At 38.2% G+C, this 27,172-nt stretch overlaps 1 protein-coding gene across 1 annotated transcript; it reads right to left on the bottom strand.

Moving 5' to 3' along the window:
- Nucleotides 1-141: 141 nt before the first annotated feature.
- snrkb (SNF related kinase b) lies at nt 142-22,092 on the bottom strand. The gene is made up of 6 exons (XM_056250845.1): nt 21,819-22,092; nt 14,687-15,364; nt 6,566-6,707; nt 3,901-4,113; nt 3,700-3,816; nt 142-3,545 (listed from the first exon to the last, which is right to left on the bottom strand). Exons 2-6 carry the CDS (start codon nt 15,273-15,275, stop codon nt 2,357-2,359), a joined length of 2,250 nt encoding a protein of 749 aa, XP_056106820.1. The 5' UTR covers nt 15,276-15,364; nt 21,819-22,092; the 3' UTR covers nt 142-2,356.
- Nucleotides 22,093-27,172: the final 5,080 nt, after the last annotated feature.

Genomic DNA, 27,172 nt, shown 5'->3' with positions numbered 1-27,172 from the left:
TGAATATGTCATATGAATGTATATTGATGTAAATGGCCTTGAAGAAAACTATTAATAAATATTCAAAAGCCATGTCATGTATCACTGTGGTCTTGTGCACTAAGTCTTTGAAAAAAGAAAAAAAAATACAACGACACAAGGGCAGTTTAATCAGTTTTAATAAATAAATATAAAAATAAATTAATCTCATTGAGACAGTCATAGTTTTAGTAAGGGTCAATGGGACTATAGACAAACCAAAATCCAACTGTTGTGAAGTGATTACAGATTCTTTGAAGGATGGAGACCCATGTCAAATGAGTAACATCAAAATAATAAGAAAAAAAAGGCTGATTACGAAAATATAATGCACGTCTGGCTTTTATATCGCTCTGCCATCCGATTGGTTCAGAAGGTTGTACTTACAAAACATCGCAGGTCAGGATGGTTGTTCCTAGTTTAAACTTTGTATGGGAATTAAAATTCAAATTTCACGTTACATAGATGTAATTTAACCCTCGACATCTCTCCCCAAAGCACCTTTTACATTATTACATCTATTCTTGTGCATTTGGTCAAGCTTATTCGTGGTCCAAGATATTGCAAAAAAAAAAGAAAAAAAAAAAAAGTATAGGCCTATTCGACATTTGCATTTACATTGACTACAGTATGACAAAAAATAATTAATTCACCAGTGACAGGTGTACTATGTATAGCACAGAAACTTACGAACATGTGAAGTGACTGAATAACTTTGACGTCCTTTAGAGTACCAAAGTAACAGTAACCACAGTCACACCTGCTATCTAAATGTTTATGTGATCGTGTTTAGGCTGTTTAGGAGGTAAAAACAACAGTAACCGCTAGCTTCACTCATGCCATTGCAACATACGAAGGCTGGATTTTCTCAATGTACATTTTAAGCTAGGCTCAGCTACGCAATTTAGCTTTATGATATCATACAGCTCTTCAAATGTATTTATGATCTATATGATCTCTGTCGATCATCAAACTAGTGTCATAAAAGTTGCTACGTTCACTGAATACGATCTAAAATGGAGGGTTTGAAATGTTTGTATGGATACGGTGCAAGGGTCAAAATACAACATCATACCAATAGCATAATGTTCAAAAAATATATATACACTGTACATAATATATGGATATTTCAAAGAGCTTATACCCATACATACAACATATGTTAAAAATGTACCCAAAGGCAAATGATTAAACAAAAACAGATGTTCAATGTTATGTAATTAATCTCCCTCACATATCTCCTTATGTAAAAGAAAAAAAAGATATGATGTCTTTGTCACCATCTTTCTAAAAAACCCTTGATAACTCTCTAATATTTGATAAAAGCTTCATAATATTTCCAAGAATTAGCAGTTTTAAAACAAACTCCAAAATACTGCTCTAGGAAGACCAGTCTTCTGTTTTTGTGTAACATTATGTCCGTTTCACAAAAAGTCTCTAGCTATAATCTCTCAGAATAATCTCTGTTCGAGCCCTCTCTGTTTTTTTTTTTTGTAAATATATCACAGATATACTTAGCATCTTTCCCTAGTCAGTCCCCCAGCTCACAAAATGCTAATGTTATGCTAAGCTGTGCTCATTTAGCATGCTTTCATAACCATGCTCCCAAACTGTCACTGTTCACTGTATCAATGTGGCAAACTGTTCTGCTTCCTGTCCCACTGCCTGACAGTAAAGATGCAAGCTAACATGCTAGCACGAGAATTAGCAACTTCATCAATGCCACAGAATGCAACTTCTTCAAAGTTCTGCGAGTTAAGAACGTTGCCTCACAGTCACCGGCAAAAACAACACAAATGAATGACTAAAAACTTGTTAGGACTACTGTACTGACTAAGTGGCTAGTCCTTGAGCCTAAATGGCCTCTATTGTGATTGTTCACCGTATGTTCTTGTGTAGCCTTTTTCTGTGTCACTGTGAAGAATGGTCACTCAGTCACTCGTTTAGTGATATCACTAAACTCTGTGGTACACTTAATGTGGTTAAGATATTACAGTGCAAAATGACAAGTTATTGAATTAAAGCTTCTACGCTAGCAAGACATATGCTACTTCTAATAAAATTCTCTGAGATAGCACAGAATATAGTGAGCAGTGTCAGTAGATACAGGTGTTCATATACACAGCATTGCCAAAAGGTTAACTGTCTTACAGGAAAGCAGCAATGAATGCTGGGTAGGGAAAGAAAATAATAATATACAATTAGTAGATTGTGTGGGAAAGCACCTCTGAGGTTACAGTATGAGGTGAGAACACACTTATTCTTTTAGTGTCCAGTAAGTTGCAGATATTTGAGGGCTTCTCATGCCAGTTTGTTCTTTGATCTCGAGATCCAATCTCTACAAGACATGGCAACAGTTGTACTGTGCAAATGGTAGAAGCTTCTCTTTAGAGGTGGGCTGGATGTTGAAGGACAAGGCTTTCTCACAGAGCGGGAACTGTAGCAGACGTTCTCGCAAGTTCACGTTCTTGACCTTGCTGGGATCGGCCCGAATAGCAGAGTCAGTACTTGTGTCCCTGGTTCCCTGGAGGCCTTTCTGAGGTTTAGGTTGTACCTCCTCAGTTTTCTCGACTTCAGCCTCAGTCTTACGCATCTCCACCCCATCGGGACCCGGGTCCACACAGTGGTTCCTTGGCAGGGACCTCGGGGAACCACAAGGTGTTGACACCACCCCAACCTCGAGCAGTCGAGATTTGGCTAGGGTATTATTGTTATTTTCTAGTGTGTCCTTTGAAGGTTCACGCTGTCCCCAGCAGCACTGTACAACATCTAATGTGGGAGCTGGTGGAGGTCCGTCTATATTTGGATCTTGAATCTGTTCTCCCTCTTGCTCATCTAAAGACAAGCTAGGGTGGGTGAAAACATCCTTGCCCCTTCCTCTACCTGGTTGTTCTGTGTGGTTGAACTCTTCCACATGGGCTTCAGTCTTCAAGGGCATCTCTACCTGATGTTCTATGGTGCCAGAAGAGACGTTAGAGACTAATTCTGAAGGCTTCTTTTGCTCTTCTGTTGATTCCGATCGTTCATCAAGTTCCTCCTCCTCGGCCAGAGTTTCACAGTTTCCCATCACCTTACTTGACGGCATCCCTGTTCTCCTCTGAGTCTCTGATTGCAAAGATATTCTAGAAGGTTTCAATGATAGATCTGTCGAAGGAAGCAGACCCAGTTTACCAGGTGCCACCTCAAGCTTCACCTCATCTTTGTTCTGCTCCTTTTCATCGTCCTCTTCTTCCTCTTCCTCCTCACAGATCTGCTGTAAGGCTCCAAGGCTCTTGACAGTAGGTTGGTCTGGAGGTAGAGGGCGCAAATTGAGGCTCAAGCATGGAGCTGTGCTGCAAAAGTCACTGAAGGAGTTGTCATGGCGGTTGGGTTTGGGAGCCAGCAGGTCCCCAGACTCGCTCACACCACGTCGGACATAGCCGGAAGACAGAGAGCCAAGAGGCGCTAAGGGACCCATAGGTGCTCCTCTTAGTGTATCAGTCCCGGGCACTTGGCTCACCAAGTCCAGTGGGTCCGACATGGGTCTCCTGTAGCGGGAGAAAATAACAGTACTCAGTACAACGTATTAAGAACCTCTAGGTTCCAAGGGTTGTGTGGTAAGATTAGATCCACCACATAAGAAGATAAAAGACCTTCAGAACCAAAATTATCCAAAATATGTTTAAGAATACTGGGACTTACTGTGTATGTCTTTGTTCAGGAGTGAGACTTGACTGCTCTTGCTTTTCTCGAAGGAGTCGCTCTCCCAGCAAGTAGTACGTGGCTGTGATGTGGTTATATCGGTCAGCCTCCAAAGCTCTATGACACAAAAATGTATTTGTACTATATAACTGTATTCTACGACCAAAAGAAAATATCCAAGAAGTATAAAGAGATACCCACTCCTGGATGGCATCTCGGTCAGCGATGCTGCCACTGGTCATGGCCTGAAGTATGAACTCATGCTCTTCGGGTAACAAACTGCGGTGAGAGGTAAGCGGGGCGGCTGTGTATCCGGCAGGCGAAGGGTCAACACCTTGCAACCAAGGGTGGCCCTCTATCTCTGTGAGAGACGCCCGCTTAGCAGGATCCCTCTGCAGCATACGTGAAATCAAACTTAAAGGGAAAAAAAAGAAAATAAGAGGGAGAGAATGATGAGAGATTGTTATTCCTTTTTTTGCCAGAGCAGAACGAGAACATTAGACATGACCTTCTCTGGGGGGGGGGGGGGATGATGGAAAAATGGAGATGATGGGATGATGGAAAAATCCCATCATCTCAAATAGGCTTAATTTTGTCACCCTTTATCACACTTGCCTCCATCTCACTTCATTTCAGTCTCACTCTACTTGCAATTTTCATACTTTCCTTTTCTAGCAATCTTAATAAATATTCTCTGCCTGGCTGACAGACGATGATTGCACAGGCGCATCTTGCCATCAGAGGAGACGGAATGAAAAGGAAGTGCTTATCTTTCTGCTGATTAATATTCATGAGCACCTGCAGAGAATCGGTGCTTCAGTGAGGCGAACAGAAAGAATACGGTATTGGTTGGAACACTTGCGATCCAAGCTTGCTTGTGTATGTGTGAATGCACTGCATCCAGCTTGTTTATTCAGGGCATTTGAGTGTTTTATTTCACTGCGGTACTGGCACACGTTCCTGCATCTCACATAGCTGACCAGCAGGGGGAGATGTTTTCCCTTTCAAAGTGTTTTTTTTTTAGTGTTTATAATCCCACATGCTCCATTGCCCTTGAACATCAGTGGAGTCTCTTGATGTGTTTAACCTCAAGACCTTAAATAGCCGTGAGGAAGAAGGGTGGAAAAAAGCAAACTACGGATAAACAGCAAGATGAAAGTCTGCCTAAAGACACAAGTGTTCTCCTCCTCAAAGAAACCTCTTCACATTAAAGGAGGCTTTTGATTGTGGTGGAGATCATGTGACCCAGTCACTATGTTTGGCTGTGCAGTCAAGCCCAGATGTCTAACACAAACTTGTACGCACACTTTGCACAATTGCCTGATTCAGACCTAAACTGAAGCCTGAGAGCTGTTGCTTTGGGGATGTTCTGACAACAAATAGGCTGGAATAAACCCACTTAAAAATAACTCAGACAAAAGGCAGCCTTGTGTAAAGATCTGGTCACTTTAGAGCTGCGGTGAACACACTTTAAAGTAGGCTTGTGCACCTTTCAGAAGTGAATCGAGATTGGTTTGTGATTTAAAATTAAGTTCCTGAATGTGAAATATGGTGTCTAATAGGACCCAGAATTGTACATACAAATGAAATGAAATGTGTTTTTAATAATACATTTCATTTTGTTACAGAAAATATATTTAAAGAAACACTAGAGTGGCACCTATTATAGAAATATATATTTACACATTTAAAAAAAAAAGATAATAATAAAAAATATATTATTATTATTAAGTTATCTGAAAAAATGTGGTGGACATTTTGTAGTTCTCAATGGTAAAATATAAACTATTTTGACAATTAATTTATAGAAATAAGTCTCATCATTTGAGGAAAAAGTATGAGGTAACAAATAGTCATAATTAGTCAAAATTGTTTTAGTCAAACAGTATTGTTTCAAAGCATTCCTGTGGCTCGATTTCCTTTCAAGTTCAAATTCCAAATCACGCCCAAACCTTTTTAAGAGCAGTACAATATTATGATTCAAAAAGTGTATTAAAGCTTAAAAAGTCAAGCATATCTAACCCAACCAGAATATCTAGTTAAAGCCCTCATGAGCCAAAATGAGGGAGTTGTCTTGACCTGTTACTCTCCGTATCCATCAGCTGGCCCAAGGATGCAATTTTTGTGTGTCTGTCATAACTTGCTCCTAAATCTAACCCTTCAAGAACATTTGCGTCATTTAAACAGCCACAAACTGTGATTGGCCGGTCCAAGCAGGTGTAAACAGATAAAGTACATTATGTTCATATGGGCTTCGGTCTACACATAGGTATGAAGTTTGCTGTGAAAGTGGTACAAACTGGAGTGCGAGGGAGTGGTGTTTGAGTTCTGTCCTGTCAGTTCTCAGGGGGGAAAACACAACAGAACACAACCCTGTGTTCCAGTGGCACAAAGCTGTCATTTAACTCGAGCATGTTTTTGTGGGCATGAGTCAGATCAGCATTAAACTCTTATTGGAAAGGGTATTACCAGGGTCATGTTCTTGGTAATATTGTTTTTTCAGAAACAGTGAACTCGTCAGCACCAGCTTGGGAAGAAAAGACTATTGATATATTAAATCAACTGACCCTGCATAATACAAGACTTGTTACATAATGGCCTACTATCATGATGAGTTTCTGGAGTTGTATTTTTGTCATGTTTTCCAGTGAAATTCCCAAGATAACATTGTTCTAACTTGTTTTCGAAGAATACGTCTTAAATAAAAAATGTTCTAAGCCCATTTGGCAAATTGTTTTTTCTTGTTTTAAGCATAAATTGAGTAAGCTTTGTACAAATACACAATAAGCTCCAGCCTGCTGGATTAAATGGGAGAAAGCTGTATACAGTATTAGTTCATGTGTGCAAGCTCAGATGACATACGTACTCTTTGCATTCTGGAGAGATGTGGTTGGGCACAGTGTAACGACAGTCCATGATCATGATGAGGGTCTCGCTGTCGTTGGCCTCCTGAAAGGGTGGTTGTCCACACACTAGCATATAGAGGATTACACCCAGTGACCAGATATCTAAAAGACAGACAATACCAGACTTAATCTTAAATCTATTTGCCACATATATCTGAATTTTTAAAAATCAAACTGTTGTCAGAGTAAATATTTACATCCCTTAAGAGAAGCGTAATTGGATTTGTGCAGAAAAGAGGAAGAAACATGTCAAGGGTTTTATCCAACAAAGAAGTGCCCACATGTGACACATGCTCACACTATCAAAACCAACCAATACACACAAATAAACTAAGCACAATTAAAACAGAGCCTCTCCAGCAATTCTAAATACTCTCACTGTACGTCCTCAGACAATATTGAACTAACTTAAGCTTTATAGGCATGATTTTCTGACTAAAATGTCCCTGACATTGTTTTCCAATCCAACTCTGTGCCAAATAAGTATCCCAGGAAGTCTTACAGAACATCATGAACCAAGACCATGGTGAACGGGACATAAAAAAGATTGAAAAGTAATAGAGAGGGCGTGTAAGTCCCACAAGAGACGTGTTTGTTTTGGTGGCGTACTTTTCCACGGTGGACTTCCAAGAAAACAAGCTTCCTCTTTTACTTTTTCACTTGTGTGCGTGAGAACACACACAAAAGTACAAATATGGGTGAAGGTTTAGGCCTTGCTCTGTTAAGTGAGATTAGTCAGTCAGACCATTCATATTATATTCATAACATTTCATTTAACCTTCGATTTCTAAAGGAAAGAGTACCGAGAATGTGCTCATTCATAGTTTTGGTCAAGTGCGCAGATCTGACTGGCAGTTAAATTCGGCTGCTGTATTCTTGGAGGTCCATACAGAAATTCAGAAGTGGCCAGAGGACAAATGCAAATATTAAATCCACAGGATATTACTACTGTGTTGTATCAACATGGGATTGGAATTCTAATCTTGTTCTTGGATCAGTGTTATTTTAATATCACTGATATACTATTTTAGCTTTTGTTAATATTTTTAATTAGATTTTATTTAAAAATGTTCTGTTTCAGTTAAAGTTTTAGTAATTTTGTTTTGGAATGTTTTTGTCAATATATATATATATATATATTTGTTTTATTTCATCATTAATCATCATCATCATCATCAACAACAACATCATTAATACTGCCACTACTAATAATAAATTATTCAAATTTAGGATGACTTTTTAGTTTTAATTTTACAAGGATAATTCACCCAAAAATGGGTGGCCTTTCAAGTTAACAATTTTTTTTTTAAAACCTGTTCCAACTTCTTAAACTTTCCCAATTTAAACAGCAACTTCAAATCTGACATGTGTGTTCCTGGTAAACCCTATGGGGACAAAATGTCCCCACAATGATGGCAAACCCAGAAATCTCTGACCTTGTGGGGACATTTTTGGTCCCATGAGTAAAATAGCTTGTAAATCATAAGTGATATTTTTTGACTATGTAAAAATGCATAAAGTTTTTTTTATAATGGGTAGGTTTAGAGTTAGGCCATAGAATATACAATTTGTACAGTATAAAAATCATTATAATCATCCGTTTTAATCAACATAAAACACTGAAACCCAACATTTGTGTGTATACGGATGACTCCTGTGTGAAAGAGCATGTACTGTGTGAACCAGAGCAGAGCGTGACAGACAGTCCTGAGAGACAGCATTGTCCAAACATTGTCTTTAACTGCTCTGACAATAACTCCTCTCTTCTGCTCTCTGTACGGCGTGTTCCTCCACAGATGCAGACAAACAGACGAGTGCTACAAATCTCGCACAGCCACACACGTGCATGCAGGATGTTATGTAACATATTTTATCTTTTAGCACACTCAGATGCTCTAAATATACATGTGATTGGACATCAGATGAAATATGACACCAAAGGTTTAAACTAATAAAATCCTTGATCAAACAAGTTTTAGTTAAAGTACTCAACCTGTTTCCTTAGATAAATGATAAAGATAGTTTATGATAATGATCACAAACATAACCTACTGTATGCAGTTGTTTCTTAGAAACTCTGTAAGAAACATCTACCTTAAGAAAGAGTGTGAATGTGTGGAGGTGACCAGACAACTTTATTTTTTTCAGCATCAAATGTCTCCATCATCAAAAGGAACTCTTTATGCTGATCTAGGGTCAGTGTGACTGGTTAGTTTGAAGTGCAGCACACCTCTATGACTATGTGTGAGTGCTGTGACTGCAGTTTACACAAAACAGTGAAACTAACAAGGAGCGGGTCTGTGTTGAGGTTACATAATGTGACAACAGCGTGTCTCCAGACTTCAGGTCTTGTAAAGATTCTAGGATTTTAAAGATTCTAATTATAGTTTGTAGAATAATAGAATCTTTAGAATGTCAGAAATCTTAGAATATTTATAATCTTAAGAACGTTTTTATAATTTTTATAATATTTGTTAGAATCTTAAGAGTTTTTTTTTAAGTATCAGAATATTTAGAATCTTTTTTGAAATCTAAAACTGTCATAATGTTTGGAAAATATTTGAATTTTCTAATAAAATTGATTGTCCAAATATGTTCAAAATTCTGGGGTCTGATTTTTTTTATGTTTTTAAAAGAAGACTTACCAAGGCTCTGTTTTTTTATTAATTGTGAAATATTACTACAATTAAAAATAACTGTTTCCTATTTTAATATATTTAAAAATGTACTTTATTCCCGTTATGGCAAAGCTGAATTTTCAGCATCATTACTCCAGTCTTCAGTGTCACATGATCCTTCGGAAATCATTCTAATATGATGAGTTGCTGCTCAAGAAACATTTCTTATTATTTTAAACGTTAAAAAAAATTGTGCTGCTTAATATTTTTGTGGAAACCGTGATATATTTTTTTCATGATTGTTTGATGAACTGAAAGTTCAAAAGAATAGAATTTATTTGAAATAGAAATCTTTTACAAACATTATAAATGTCTTTACTGTGACTGTTGATCAGTTTAATGTGTCCTTGTTGGATATAAGTAGTAATTTCTTTCAAAAGAAAAGAAAAATGCACACAAAGCAGTGTAAGATAGCCTGTTTTGTGAAGGTGTGTGTGATATCTTGGAGTGTGTGAGTTTGTGAGATGTCACTGAGTCAGTCTCTCCCAGCTTATCTGTCTCAGAACATCTCAGATCAGCAATGTCAACAACCTGAATCCTGATGACACTGAGCTGCTTCACACCCGGTATACACGGTAAGCCAGATCATGAGGACATTGTAATGTCCATGTGAGAACAATTTGGTCCCCACAAAACCTGTACTTACTTATATGTTGTGTGTAGAATATAATAGAGTGGTAATTAGAGCTCAAGTGTGTGTGTGTGTCTGCATGTGAGCTGGCATTGAGTGACTGAACTCTTGTGAGTGGATTAGAGTCGAGCAGCTGATTACAGACTATGAATAAAACCTCTGACAGAGCTAATGGACATTCAGCCGTCCACACACAAAGGCTCAGGCTCATGCATGAACGCTAAAAAAAAACCATGCAAAAACCCTTCTTCAATCACATGTTTAAATATCAGTTTCTACACTTTCTCATCTCTCTCTCTCTTGCTACAGAGGTTAATGTCATCAGCTAGCCAGCCTGTGCCCAGCAAACTTCAGGAGCTGAATAAACTACCGTACTAGGCAGCCGGCCACATGGTCAGCCGACAGGCACTGCCGTGTGTTTAGAGCTGCTAAAATAAACAGACTAGCAGATGGAATGTGTCCCACTGCACAATAACGTAACATAATTCAGGTACAATGCAAGTGCAAGCCAGGTGCTTTTAATTAAGTCTGTTTTTTTGTGCTAGCAAAATGTAATTAGCCGGCATTTTATCTTAAAAAAGAAAAGAAAAAAAAGAACAACAAAGGCTGTTGTGAATGAAAGTAAGCTAACTAACTAACAATATAAATGTGCATTTTAATAAAGAAAAATAAACAAGCTTATCAAAATAAAACACTTCTCATATCTATTGTTGTTGATGTCAAATGACTAGGGCTGCATGATTTGGGGGGGCTGGGGGGAGTTCAGCAAATTTTTACTAAATCGTGCGCACGATTTACTATTTTGTCCCCTTGATTTATAAATCGTGCGCACGATGTACTATTTCGTTGCCTTGCTTTGCTATATCGTGCGCACGATTTAGCAAATCCAGGGAACAAAATAGTAAATCGGGCACACGGTTACATTCTTTTTGCAAGTCATGTGCGGGGCTCCGTAGATCATTTATCAATATGACTAGAAATTATTATTATTTTCAGCCTTTGTGATTTGCTAGTCGCACTAAACCATCTCATGATTTTGGTTTTATTCCTTTTGCAGCCCTACAAAATGCGTCCAATTCTACAGTATTTTATGCAAATGAACCTGTGAACTGGTAGAAGCTAACCAAATTAGCCAGTAGGGTTGCCAACTTTCTGAAATGGAAATAAGGAACGGGGGTGGGGGGGTGGGGGGTGGTATGTGGTAGTGAGTGACATGCCCCCTGAAATGCATACATTTTATATCATATTATAATGCAACTTATTAGGCCTATATATTTATAGAATAGCAAAGTAGGCTTAATCAATATTAACCACACAGATATATAAAGGCTATCATGATCATTTTGCCAAAAATGAACCATGTATTTGTTTAGATTATAATATGTTTTATTTTTAACTTAAACAAATACAACATATAACATTCGAAACTCATCGGCTTAGACTGCATTTGAAGAATGAACCTGTGTCACCTGAACAACTGAATGTATTCAGGCAAATATGCTAACTGCTAAGCTACAGCTATAGCAAAGCAGCTCCATTGCTTTTATGTCCATGTTTACTCTTCATTCTGACTGATAAAGTAAGTTAAACATCTGTAACACATGACTACTCAGTCCTTATCTGCTCTAGTTCTATCGCTTAGAGAAAGATGAGACAAGGCCTCAGGTTCACACGCCTCTAGCGTCCTAGCATGTATGTGTGTGAGTATTGCCTCCTCTGCACACTTTGTTGGGTCTCGGCGGAGGCTGACCCACTTTGTGCAGATCTAATTCTGGCACAGGCAGCCTCTGTGAGAATTACTGTCCCACAGTCACATGGCGCTCTGGCAGAAAAGAATCATATAAATATGATATTAATAATATTAGAGTAGAGGGGCGGAAGGGCACACATGGCAGCTCAGCACACATCTGTGCTCTAGAAAGCCCTAGTGAACTGGAACGAGAGAAAGACAGTGAGAGAGAGACAGACAGGTTCAGTGTCTAAGCAATGTTAAGCTCAAGTGTCCTCTGAAGACTGTCTCTCTCTCTCTCTCTCTCTGTCTTCGTCGTACATTGTCACCAGCTTTGTGACTCACATTTTGTTCCATCTTTCATCATAAGCCTTGAGTTTATAAGACAGTGTGTCAAGTTAAAAATAGTTCAACTTGCAAAACACGTCTCCATATCCCTACATTCTGTTCTATTCCATTGCACTCCATCCAACTATTTTTGAACACAAGAACATGAGCTGTGTGAACGCACACTAGGAAATGCATCAGATAAGGGTCAGGGGAACCCAAAACCAGCCTAAATATTCACAGTTTCCCTAAGATCAAACAGTCGACTGATCATTCAGGCAAACTAACTAGTAGTGTAGTTTTGCAAGTGTAACTAGAATCTATGAATATTTGAATCTACAAATCAATTTATGCATTTTTGAAACTAAGAATCTTTCAATCTTTGAAATATTCAAATCTAGGAATATTCAAATCTTTAGAATCTATTTTCATCTTTGAATCTATGCTGAATTTATGAATCTTTAGAACCTGTGAATCTATCAAACTATGAATTTGAATATTTAATTTTAAAAAAGAAAAATCTTTAGAATCTTTGAAACTGAATATTTTCATCTTTGGAATCCTAAAATTTGAAATCTTAAAACTATGAATCCCTAGAATCATTGAATCCATGAAGCTTTAGAATCATTCGAATTTTTGGAATCTGTGAATCTATTTGATTGACATTTGATTATTTGAAACGATTAATCTTTTTAATTTTTGAAATTTATCAATCTTCAAACCTTTAGAATCTTAACTCTTTACCCACCAGTGTTTAAAAAAAAAAGAAAAAAGGATCAGAATTCAGAACGTCTGGATCATATTCAGAAAGAATGATCAAAACATAGATGGAGTAGATTGAGTCCATCAACACCCCCAAAGCTTGCTCAGTCCTGTACCTCGTCCTGGGTCGACATTTCATTCGGTAATATTAGGCCGTTTTGATTTATATGCGTTTTAATGTTGATGATCGCATTATTTTACATTTTACGCAATATACAGTATCTTCTTACATATGCTATCGCTTGTTTCTGCTTCTTTTTTCCTGTGTTTTGATCCAGAGATTCAGTACTCTTTCAGAAGATGCGCAATAGCGCCCCCTACCGTATAACAGTGAAAACATGGAAAGCCGGAAAATTTTGTCAATGGCGGGAAGTGTTGTCTCATAAATAACGGAAAATTCCGTCAATGGCAGGGAAAGAGTTAAAAAACTGGAATATTACAATGAATGATTCTAAGCTTCTGAAGATTATTTTAGATTCTACAGATTCTTAAAAGAGCCTTAGAGCCTTCAGAATCATTAGAATCTCAGAGCAGGGGAATGAAACAGTACTGTACATCTGTGCTCTAGAAAGCTCTACTTAACTGAAACAAGACAGTAACAAGAAAGAGACAGAGAGACAGAATGATTCGTTGTCATTCCAGTTACTCTTCATCCTCTTGTCTGAGTCAATGTTAAGCTCAAGTGTCCTGCTTGACCCAGTCTCTCTCTCTCAATAAATCTGTCTCTCTCTCTCTCTCTCTCTCTCTCTCTCTCTCTCTCTCTCTCTCTCTCTCTCTCTCTCTCTCTCTCTCTCTCTCTCTCTCTCTCTCTCTCTCTCTCTCTCTCTCTCTCTCTCTCTCTCTCTCTCTCTCTCTCTCTCTCTCTCTCTCTCTCTCTCTCTCCATACTCATCTCTATCTCTCTCTCTTTAAATCTGCTTTCTTTTCATTTCTCCTCTTTTTGTCATACATTGAATCTCCAGAGCTTAATAAGGTGACTGGGTCTGAACAATAGAATGGAAGATAGATAGAAGGAACACGAGTTCACAGTCAGCCACATTCATCCTCAAAACAATTTTCCAAGACAAGACACAACATTACAGCAAATATGAGAAAGTTCCAGACCAAACACAACAGAAAAATGTACCGCAGGCAGCAGAAACATTTTATACATCTCTGTGGTTGAACGACATGGGTTTCTTTAATGGATATTGCTAATGTCAAAATGAAACAATGCTTGTTACCAATTTCACTATCGTTAATTTTCAGGATATTCAATGTGAATTTGGCTCTCATGCAGATTTGTTGCAGGGACTCTGAATGCAGTCAATTGAGGCATGTGTAGGTCTGACCTGACTCAAATCTCCTTGCTTGAACACTGCCAGGGCACAGATGTGCTGTTCATTCAGTAGATTTCCGCTCGGCAAACGGCAGCGATTAAACCCAGAAGCGGCACGTGGGGAGAAGAGAGGGGAAGATCAACTGCGAGAAGAGAGCGAGGCGACCCGGCGTTCTTGCAACACAAACAATGAGTTTAACGCACAAGCTCACGAACCACTACAATTTAATCCCTTGCCGGATTAGTTTGACTGCGCCCCATGTAAATGAAAAGTCTGAGGCCGACAGGACAGAATTTAGCATCTGCTGAGATCTAATTGACTGACTAAATATAACAACACACTTGGAAACAGATAGAAGATAAATATTCAATCTTTGAAACTATGAATTTTCAAATCTCTTATGAATCCTTATGAATCTTTGAATCTCTTATGAATGAATATTAAATATTTCAATCTTTGGAGTGACATTTATTGAGAATTTGGCTCTCATGCGAATTTGCTTCAGGGATTCTGAATGCATTCTGATTGACTGGCTGAATAAAACAACACACTTGGAAACAGATAGAAGAAGGGAAACTGTGATACAAGAATTTGTAGAAGGTGCAATGTCCAAAGAAATAAAGTTTCATCACTTACCTACTGCAGGAGCATCATACTCTTCGCCTAGCAGTATTTCTGGGGCAGAATATGCTAGTGAACCACAGCTGGTCATCAACATTGTCCCAGGCTTAAAGTGGTTACTAAAGCCAAAATCTGTTAGCTTCACCGTCCCTTGCTGCCTGAAGAACACCACATTCTCCGGCTTCAGATCTCTGTGGACAACATGCAGACGATGGCAGTAGGCTATCGCTCGTACGATCTGCGCAAAGTGCACTTTCGCCGTGACTTCGGCCACCCCGCCTTCGTGACGCAAGATGTAATCGTACATGTCACCTCCGTCGCCCAGCTCTAGGATGAGGTAGAGCTTGGTCTGTGTATCGATGACCTCATACAGTCGCACTACATTGGGGTGCTGGACGAGTTTCATGCAACGGACTTCTTGTAGCAAGTGGCCAGTTGCTAAATCGTCAAGCTTGGTCTTGTCAATGACTTTGACTGCTACTAGTTGGCCCGTGAATACGTGACGGGCTAGTTTGACCACGGCGAAATGACCTTTGCCCAGTGTGCGGTCTAGATCGTATAGGCCGGCTATCTTGCCCTCATAACCGCTTTTGGTGGCAGACATTTTGGATCAAGCAGTGGAGGTACAGTTGCAGGGCTGGGCTCTTTTACGTAAGGGAGCTGAAGGAAACTGGGACTCTACTGAGACATCACCTGTGGAAACACAAAAGAGAGAAAATGACAGTGAGGAAATGACACAAAAACAGCGGACCCCCTGCACATAATTGTTATAATGAATTTTATATCATATATTGGGAAAATGTATCTAATCAGTGATGCTTGCTTAGGAAAAAACCTAACCTTTACCCACCAAACAACTCCGAAAGTCCGAGCAACACGCCAACAACCACTCAGATCACCCAAGCAACTGAAAGGCAACACCCTGGCAACCATCCACAACATTCAAGCAACTGCATAGCAATTCCCTGGCAACCATTCACATCACTCTAGTAACATACCAGCAACCACATACCACATACTAAACAATCACTCCACATGAAGTATGTCAGTAACCATACAGCAACATACTAGAAACCACCCAATGAACTGTAGCAACTGCATAGCAACATGCCATAAACCAATCAGAACATGCTAGCATGCTAAACCCTAACCCTAACCCAATGGCCTTTGAACCATTCACTTTAGCAACCTAATAGCAAAACCCTAGCAACAACAAAGCAACGTGCCGACAGCCACTCAAAATACCTTAGTACCAGCCTAGCAACCAGAGCAGTATTGGTAATCATACAGCAACTCCTTAGAAACCATCTTCAATATCCTAGCAATCAAGTAGCAACATGTCATCAACCAATCACAAATCATTGGCAACAACAGAGCCTTGCAGCCATTCATAATTTGAGCCATCGCATAGTAACACCCTGGTAACCCCATAGCATCATGCCAAAAGCCAATCATAACACTCTTTAAACCAATATCCAAGAAAGTAGCAACCAATCAGAACACCTTAGCTACAGCATAGCAACAGCCTGGCAACCACCCATGACATCCTAGGAACCACATCGCAATGTGCCAAGCTGCCAACAGCCATTTAGACCCATCTAGCAGCTGCACATAACTTTAAAAGGTTCTTCTGTGGCATCAGACTGGAAAACCCTTTTAGGACTCTTTAAGTGCAGGGATGTAGTGCTCTTTGTGTTGAAATAGACAGTGCTGCAAATAGAGGCAAAATTCACTTGACTTTCACGTTCACAGAGAAAGGTGAGTGTGTGGAGAGAGAACAGGGTAAGCCGTCTAACAGGTTTATATACTGTATGCTCAAGAGAAGAGAAGTACTGTTGGTATTTGCCTGATCTTACACAGAAACTGATCTTAAAACATTTTGAAGAAAAAATAATTGACTAATTAACCAATTGTCTCATAAGCAAACAATTATTATCCCCAGACAGAGTCTATTTTGTAGTACAGCAGTTACTTAGCAACAGTAGTTACTATTACGAAGAACTCAAACAAATCCACCCAGTTACTTAACAGAGAACTCCTCTATTATCAAACTGATAGGGAGTGACAATAATGACATGTTCGAGCATGAATATGGCTGTCTATTACAAATTCAGCCATACCTAGAGGTAACATCATAATGCATGCTAAGACAAAACCCATTCAATAGTGCAATTCTATATGAGGTGATATTGATTGTGACATCCCCCCTATGGTATTAGACACATATTTTGTAATATCATTGTATCACGTAGTTGCAAGACATGTGATTAAGAAAACTTATTTCAAACATTAGGTGTACATGAAAACTTAAGGGAGATTAGTTAAGACTTAAGTAAAACCAAACAAAACAAAAAAACAACAACAAACAAAGTCCCGAAAAGACACATAAAACAAAACAAAAACAACCGTCCAAAAAAAGACACGTGGACCCAAACAAAAACCAAAACAACAATCCCAAAAAGAAATATAAAACAAAAATAAAATAAAACAAACAACTGTCTCAAAAAGACACACACAACAAATACCAAAACAAAACAAACAACTGCCCCCAAAAGACACCCAAAACACAACAAATAACCATCCGGAAAAGACACACAGCACCTCAAACAAATTAAAATAAAATAAACAAAACAAAACTAAAACACAAAAACAAACAACCCCTAAAAAGACACACAACAGCACACACAAAAAATTAACTACAATAAAATATAAAATACAATTCTAAAATGAATCTCACAGGGAAATAATTGAGGGAACCCAGATACAACTTATAGATAAAACTTATAATATGCCCTGATGGAGGGGATATAAAGAGATGGAAAAAGAGGGGAGTGCAAGGAGAAAAGTGTTTTGGGACTTGGCGTCAGAGGAGTCGGATGACAGGGGTGTAGCACAAATGGTGTAGATCAATACCTGTAATGCGATATCATTATTAGTGTGCGTGTGTGTGTATGTGTGTGGTTTGATGAAAGGAACTAAATATTTAATGACCAATGATAGAGTTTGAAAAGGACACTAATGCCATGATGCCCATCTAAGACACCTGTGTTAACTAATACAAACTACAAATGCACATAAAATGACTAAAACTTCTAATCTAATTCTAACAAATGAAAATGTTATTATTCAGTAATGATATATTAATATGTCAAGTATGCAAATATTTACACTCCTCATACACATTGTATTCGGGTTACAATGATATGTGAGAAAAAAGGGAGAATTCAATCTCCATTTACTTTCAATGTATGCAAAAGAGCAGTGTGAACATTCTCCATAAAATTATATTTTGCGTTCCCCAAATGAAAAGTGAGCTACTCCTTTAACAGAAGAGAATCAGATCTGTTTTAGTGTTTGCAAGATCATTATTTTTATTCAGAATTTCCTGCTTCTTACACACCGGAGAGCAAAACTTTGATGTTTTGTTGCCTTTTGACAAAGCCAGATGACAAATGAAAGTGCAAAAACAGAGCACAAGGATGTAACAAAGACTGAGTGGCCTCCATATTGAGGAAGGATATAGGGCTGTCCACCCTTTCCATGTTCAGAATCAGCTTTATAATTTACAAAGCATGGCAGTTTCCTACAGGGAGCAGGGAGCACAAATGGTGCTTCCTCCTGATAGCGCTCAGGCAGACACCCAGCATCCGCAATTTGGGACAACTCTCACAGTTATACAAGCCTCACACTTGCTAACACACGCAGGCATGGCATTTCCTCGACTTCCTGCAAACGAGGAACTCACGTCAAGGAGAAGGGAAGCAGGCTCAGCAAGCTCAGCGTTTCTGCGAGAAAATGTCCGCTGCCTGAACGAGAGATGCTGGGGTCTTTTGTCACCCGCTGCGTGAGAGTCAGAAGGAAAACAGACCCCGACTCATTTGTACGCCGATACGGAACACACAAACCCATACGTGGGGCTGTCAGGAGGCACCAGGGGAGAGGTGTGAAAGGATGAGTCATCCCGCTTTCTCTTTTGAAGGAGGGAGGGCTTATGGACGAGCGGAGTGAAGAGATGTGAAAGAGATGCAGAGTTGGGGAGAATATAATGGGGTTTCCTTTAGATATGATCTCATCGCCCCATGTTCCCATCATGTAATATTCATGGTGATGAGGTCAGCGTGCTGCAGTGGGAGCTTGCGTGCCTGCTGTGTGAAGTGCATTAACGTGTAGACTCAAACACACACAGTAAAACATTTAAACCACTGGTATATCGGTAAAATTCATAACCAACATGCACATATTCCAACTGTTGGTCTCATTCACTAAGTATGTGTACACACATTTGTGCGTGAAATCAGCATACAAACATCAATAACTTTAATACTAAAAATTACTCAATTTACGGGAAAAAATTCAACCAAAAAAAAAAAAGAACCACATACTCTGGGTGGCCTTAGAATCATGTTAAAATAAATGGTTTGGTATGTAGATAATTTTCGAGAGCGTCAAATGTTTGCTGAAAGGCACGAAAGGCTGTAAAGGATAAGGAAAGGTGGAAAGGTTGTGTGAAAAAAAGCCCTTATATGAAGATGGTTTTGGCGTGTTTTATGCAAACTATTAACCTTGTGCGTCATTTAGAATACTCCAAATTCATTAACAATAGAATGAGGTTAATAATAAATTCATGCGCATATGCATGTGCTGTGAATTAGGCAGATTTTTTTTTTTTTTCGAAAGAAGTTCTCCTGTGCGTACAAATATGAAATAATCTATGCAAATATTCGTGATTGTACACCCAGTGTTCCAAAACCTAGTAATTGTGGAATCCACATGTACCAGATGTGGCCCGGATCTGGGCCGACACTATGTTGCTGTCTGGGTGCCTAGTGCCTACTGAGGGAAAATTTGAGGTCTATCTGCCTCCTAAGTGACAGAATTTAGTCCAAATTCATAGGCAGCGTCGAATCAGGAGGCATGCAATCCCAGAATGCACTGCAATGTGTTCCAAGATGGCGGACAAAACGAGATTCGTTAACTTCTATAAATATACTTAATATACCTTCACACAGAATGTCTTTTGCATTCCACTACACTACTTTTCTCATTGTTTTCTATGTAAACATGCGCTGTACGAATTTATTTGACCATTGCGCATAGGCCTACGTGTTTTACAGGGATAGTTCACTCAAAAAAAAAAAAAAAGCTGTCATCGTTTACTCACTCTCAAATTGTTACAAATCTGTATAAATTTCTTTGTTCTGCTGAACACAAAGGAAGATATTTTGAAGAATGTTGGTAACCAAAGAGTTGATGGCCCCATTGACTACCATAGTATGTTTTTCCATGGGGCCCGAGGTCTGTTTGGTTACCAACATTCATCAAAATATCTTCCTTTGTGTTCAGCAGAACAAAGGAATGTATACAGGTTTAGAACAACTTAAGGCTGATTAAATGATGACAGAATTTTCATTTTTGGGTAAACTATACTGCTAAAAATGATTTTGTGTTTAAGTAAATATCAGAAAAAAACAATGTAATTTACATGAAAAAGTTAGTTCAAGCTAGAATTAAAAAAAAAACGAAGTAAATTCGTTATTGGTACTCAATTCAAGCGTGTAGAAATGAAAGCGTAAATATCAATGTTAAAATTAAATCATTTAATGATGACAGAATTTTCAATTTTGGGTGACCTATCCCTTTAAGTCCTTGTGTTTTACCACTGATTAATAATTATTTATATAATATAATTATTATATAATTATGAGAATTATTTATAAAAAATTACATGCTTAATTTGTGTAGAGAACTCACTTTATGTGAGTTGATATGGTTAAAATATCACAAGTTTAGTTCTGCAACATGCTAATGGAAAACTCAATTGAAATCAAATGCTTTACCTGTATAACATTACAAATTCATCACTTATGAGGTTGCATTACTAATATAGGACGCTATCTTAGAAGGTAGCTGCCTATGTAGACAGTGAGGTAGCTTTTATTACTTGTCTCTTTCTTTCCACTTGGCTTTAACCTGAAAATGAACCCACATTGTCTCCTATGTATATTTCCAGTGACAAGAAGTTAGTCTGTCAACATTGAGCGCAAGTCTGCTGTGCAACATGACACGATCAGTCAGTCTGAGGAAATTTGGTTTCTACGATGTAGGCGAAACTTGATCTAGGTGACCTGCACTCCCCTCTTGTCCCGATTCCCTCAGGTCTGCCTTGTGATGCAGCTGATGTGTCTTAGGACACTACTGTGATAACACTTGACACACACATGCACACATCTTCTCCATTTCAATCTGAGGCACAAAAGAATCACTGTGAAACCCACAAACTTGGTAGTTTGCCAGCACACACACTTGCACATATGCTCACACACATGCATGTACGTGCGCACAAACAAACACTGCTGAGTCTAGGACTATGGCTGCAAGCTATATATACTCACACTCAAGTATCTACAGTGATGCAGAACACACTAGACCATATATACTGTATCAGATAGACATCAGTCTAATTGCCACAAAACCTGTCAGTTCAACAATAATAACTGCTCCTAAATGCATCTCTCTTGCATCTTATCAGTATGCGTTGTCACAGGATTCCTGAACTTATGGAAGAATGCATTTTGACTTTGAACCTACACAGAGCATTATGTTGTTCATTACATATTATATATAAAGCAATGAGACCCTCAATTTCTCTGTCCTTCTCTCTGTCTCTTTGCCTTGTTTTCATTCTCTTACCTGTGTGTGTCCTTCTGTTAGATGCCCCTGAATGTCTCCAGGCCTAGGATAACAAAGAGCGGACTGGAGGATAGGGTGACTGCCATACTGTGTGTGCGAGGAAGAGAGAGGGAACCGAAATGCAGTGTTTGTCTGCAAACCACATCTCTAAGTCACCTTTAATAATTTAGTCTTTTTAATAGCACCTAGCTAATAACCTGCCAACTACATAAAATGACACGAATAAAACAATAGTACATCAGATAATTAAAATCATCATTATTAACTATAACACAAACAATAACATCAAACTATTAGCCTACACTCTGACAGGCTCTCGATGATCTCAAATGAAACTCAATGGAATTAAACCCTGCATGTCCCATAGGCCTATAGCAATCCTCACGGGCGATTTCAAGCATTCAATTCAACAAATAGTTAAATACACAAAACGCATTTGTTTTCTATAATAACTTACCATATAAAGTGGTAGGCAGCGTTTCATGCGTCTATGTAAACGAGCATCCGTTGGAAATACTCTCAGCTTCCCCTTGTGTATATTTCTGGAGGCTAAACAAAATATTCGCTTCCCAATATCTTCACACGTCTGCTCGCTGTTGTTTTTATCAATAAATGATGCCCACTGTCCGACCAGGACGAGGCATGTAGTGGTGCGCGCGTCGCTCCGCAGTGCTCGCGCTCACTTCTGCTCTAGCGCTCGAGCGCTCTCTCCCTCCTCTGACGTCAATGCATTCCAGCTTACCCGGACTTGAGTGAGTGAGGGCGAGAGAGTTGACTAGGCAGGGCCATATGAAATGTTTCTTAAGTCTCAAGAACACTATTATGCAACTGGCTATAATTAGGTGAAGGGACTGAAAGGAACAACATCACTCGATTGGACTGACATTCCATTCATTTATGTGAGATTTTGGTCACTTTAATGTCCCAGTATATGCAAATAAGCTGACTCACTTGTGCAATCTGAACATTCTTGCAAGGTCTGTAATGAGCATACAGGCATATGACGAGAGCAATTTAAGAATTGAAAATAGTTTCTGTTAGACTTGCAATAGAAAAAACATGCTGCTGCAAGTTTGATATTAAAAAGTCACATTTTTCCATACCAACCTATACTGTATGAGCTATTAAAACCTGATTGTTACTAACTGATAGTAACACATGCTACAATGGAAGGCTGGACAATGACTTGGAACTGGCCTCTCCACATCTGGGGTTAATAATAACACTAGTGCACTGCCCGTGCAAAATCTGTTTTTAGTAATGTTGGTTTGGTATGTTTGAGTTGCTGAATAGCCTATGCTACTATTACACAGGAGCCTAAACTCTGAGAAAACGATAACGTTAAGCGCACCAGAATAAAATATAATATTCAGAATTAAACAGTGTAGCTGACTTACAGATTCAGTTAAAGCTGCTGTAGGTAACTTTTGAAAAAAAATGTATTTGCTAAAACTGTCATTATGTCCTGACAGTAGAATATGAGACAGATAATCTGTGTAAAAATCAAGCTCCTCTGGCTCCTCCTAGTGGTCCTATTGCCATTTGCAAGAAATACACGCTCCCGGTCAGAAACAACCAATCAGAGCCAGGAGGAGTGTCTTAGCAGTGTCAGTCACGCTCGTGTACGCGCTGATCACACCCCTCTCTTTGAGCGCCGGAGCGCGAGCCGTCGTTCAAACTCAAGATTGCCGACGTGCTGCAGCTGTGCTCATGACGGAGAAACAACCTAAACTGCCAATTCTCGAGTGACACCTGCTCATAAAACAAAGAGGTAAAAGGAAAAAGACTGATGACGATAAACAAGCGAAAAAGAAAGAATTAGACAGAGCCCATTGACTCGGTGTCAAAACTCTAGCCGCATAACATGTAGATAAAATGTCACGCACTCTGCTAAGCAACAATTGAAACCTGCTAATTCACTGGCTTGTCATGTTGCTGAAATAATGTACTAGCACACCTTATCTAGCATTATATATCGCTAGAATAATTACTTACATACTGTAACGTTAGTTACCGTTATATTAACGTTATCTTACTAGCTATTTATAACTTATAGAAAGAGTGCAACGTTATAAAGTTACATGTAGGCTATTGCAAAATACATAATGATTTGAGGACCAAGTTTGTAGTCAAAGTATGGGCAGGCCTTAGTCAATGTAAAGCATATTGTTGACGTTTAGTCCCTATTAGTGAATGTGCCATATAACTTTTTATCCGCTGTTATGGGTGGCCCTGTTTACTAGCCTGCGCGTTCACGACGGGCTCCGCTGTGGTGGACGAGCTGTGGAGGGAGGGCTGTAGCGCAGCAGAGAGCAAGGGGGTGGGACCTGTAAGTTGTGCTTGTTCAAATTTTCAGGCTAAGTCAACGTTTTCTCAAAACTCCCTACTGGAGCTTTAACATCCACAAATGAATAAGTGCAACGATTCAGGGGAGGTTCAGACCTTGGCTGGAGCAGCTACACAGTGAACTCTGATAAAACGCTACGCTTGAGCAAACAGTTGGTGAATAGGCTACTATCTAGTGTACTCCCTATCTAGTGTACTTACTATCTAGTGTACTTACTATCTCTAAATCTAGTGTACACTATCTAGTGTACTTCACTATCTAGAGTACTTCACTATCTAGTGTACTTACGATCTAGTGTACTTACTATCTCTAAATCTAGTGTACACTATCTAGTGTACTTCACTATCTAGTGTACTTCACTATCTAGTGTACTCCCTATCTAGTGTACTCCCTATCTAGTCCTCTATCTCATGTACACTATCTAGTGCACTTACTATCTAGTGCACTTACTATCAAGTGTACTTACTATCTCTAAATCTAGTGTACAGTATAGTGTACTTACTATCTAGTGTACTTGCTATCTAGTGCACTCCCTATCTAGTGCTCTCTTGTGTACACTATCTAGTGTACTTACTATCTCTAAATCTAGTGTACACTATCTAGTGTACTTTCTATCTCTAAATCTAGTGTACACTATCTAGTGTACTAACTATCTAGTGTACTTACCATATCTAAATCTAGTGTACACTATCTAGTGCATATCTACTGTACACTATCTAGTGTACTCCCTATCTAGTGTACTCCCAATCTAGTGCACTATCATTGAAAAGATTAGAAAATAAAGGAAAACATTTTCAATTTAAATGTGAGCCAGAGTGGCCAGCGACTAGAGCGGCAAAAGCCAATGTGTGCTTCTTTTACCAATATATTTAACGATATCTTTTGCATTTCTAACCAAACAACGTCAAACTTGGCACATGCCCGTAGCAAGACACTTGTCAAGTTTGAAATTCATCGGACTAATGGTTCGAGAGATATGCGAATAACAGATATGCCCGTTCAAAATCAGTTTTTGTTTGTGTTTTTAGTAATTGTTGGTTTGGTGTGTTTGAGTGCTTATTGTTACAATTACACAGCAAAAGTTCAGTGAAATTTTTATTTGTGCATGGTAGAAAGCAAATACTGATCCTGACATAATGACATACAAAAAATATGGAAAATTGAACTACATATATTACTAACTACTTACAACTACTTCTGAATTACGTTCCTGTAATTAATAGATAGATAGACACTGTGCACAATGTGATCCACACACATTATTATATTAATTAAACAACATAAATGAATAGGCTAGATGATTACTAAATTAAGAAGAATTTCTTTAACTACACTACCATTTTAAAAGTTTTGGGATCAGTAAGTAATCTCAGTATTTATAAAAAAAAAAAAATTAATAGTTTTACTCAGCAAGAATGCATTACATTGATCAAAAGACATTAATGTTACAAAAGACTATTTCAAATAAATGCTGTTCTTTTGAACTCTCTATTCATTAAGGAATTCTGAAAAAAGTACAGTTTCCACAAAAATATTAAGCAGCACAACTATTTTCAACATTAATAATAATCAGAAATGTTTCTTGAGCAGCAAATCAGCACATTAGAATGATTTCTGAAGGATCATGTGACATGAAAATTATGCTGAAAATTCAGCTTTGCATCACAGGAATAAATTACATTGTAAAATTTAAGTAAAAAAGAAAACAGTTATTTCAAATTGTAATAATATTTCCCAATATTACGTAAGCTTTACTGTTTTCCTATGCTTTTCTATTTCTTTACTATATATTATGATCAAATAAATGCAGCCTTGGTGAGCATAAAAACTTCAAAAACATTTAAAAATATATATTTTCAGTGTATTTAAATAAAATCTAAACCCATGTCTACATACTCTTTTCTTAAAAAGAACACAAAAAAAAAAATCATAATTAAAAATAACACACTAATATATATTTTATTGTAAATATTTGTTTATGTAGCCTATATTACCCATAATAAAAAATAAGGCAAATTAATAGCCTTCTTTTAGCTTATATTTACTTTATATTTAATTTAAAGTTTTTTGTGCTATATTTAGGAAGCTAACTTAAAGGTTTTATTGTAGCAGTTGTATGCCTCATACTTTAAAATTAGTAACATTTTTACAGTGAAGATTTATGGAGCTTTATGGAAAACTCATCAGGTCAATATGTTTGCCTTGTGCACCTCCCAGAAGTACATTGTGATACAACAGAAGCGTGAAGCTTCAATAACAGCTGTCGAACGGGTTTTCATGAGGTCAGAGGAGCATTCTAAAAGATTCTGAAGGGGAAATTAAAGGTTAATTTGGAAATTACTACTATTATTTTAACATCATTGGGATGTCTGGGATGCCAGACGTCTCAACAGACCGTGAGTGTTAATAGTGGTGAATGTACAAGTCGGAACAGAGGACATTCTTAAGATTCCAGAACACTGGAGGAACTGATCAAGATTCCGTGCACTCACTTCCTCTCTACGCTGGAACTGTGAGGTTGACTGACTGAGTCTGACATCCTCAAAACACTGGAGTCAAGGAGACCGTGATGTCATCAAAACACCAAATTTGAAATGCCTTTGTCACAAAAGATTCATTTAAACCATCCGACAGTCACACACTTTTACACAATGACTACTAGCACAAGCACCTCCATTAACACAGCTCACCCTAATTTTAGATAATATAAAAATACTTGCATTGTTCATCTCTTCATATTAACTACGTCAAGAACAAGCGTTGGTCAGGCCACATCCATGGGGGTTTTATTAGAAACAGGTTGGACGGTTATCAAGTTTGAAGTTCTTTGTAATGAGTGTACGCATTCATCCGTGTTAGTCAACACAGGCACAATGTAACTATTTAAGAGGAGAGAAAGACAGACTCTCCCCATGGGGAATAAATGACGTTCGTACATGGCGGAGAACACGTTGGTTACTATGGGAACCGATGCCGTAACTTGTCAGCTCGATCTACGCAGGTTGCAAAGCCCACCGGATCTTCATCTAGACTTGCATATGAGGGTGTATTAATATGTAAATTCAAACGCATGCTGACAAAATAATAAAGGTCAGCGCAGCTGAACTGATTTAGTTCAACACAACTCACAGTACCTCAGGGGCATTTCTGCATTGAGATATAAGTTTACACTTGCACAATTTCATCATCTGGGTATAATTATGGATTTATATTACCTGTCAAAATGCAGGTTTGAACAATGACAACATCCCATGTGGCCTATTTTTGCTCATTTTATTCCATAAACGAAGAAGAAAATCTTCAAAATGAAGTCTAATTTAAAAACTAATCGTTTTTTTTTTTTAAATCTTGGGACATGTTTTTAATTTTGACAAGTTTATGAAATGGTAGGCTATCAGAGAATTAATATAATGGAAGACCAAACTGTTTAAACCATTTTAGAAAAAGTAGTATCGAAATATAGA

This window comes from Rhinichthys klamathensis, unplaced genomic scaffold (assembly GCF_029890125.1).
Source record: "Rhinichthys klamathensis goyatoka isolate OS25496 unplaced genomic scaffold, OSU_Roscu_1.1 h1tg000076l_1, whole genome shotgun sequence".
Taxonomy (NCBI): Eukaryota; Metazoa; Chordata; class Actinopteri; order Cypriniformes; family Leuciscidae; genus Rhinichthys; species Rhinichthys klamathensis.
This window is presented reverse-complemented; position numbering and strand designations above follow the sequence as displayed.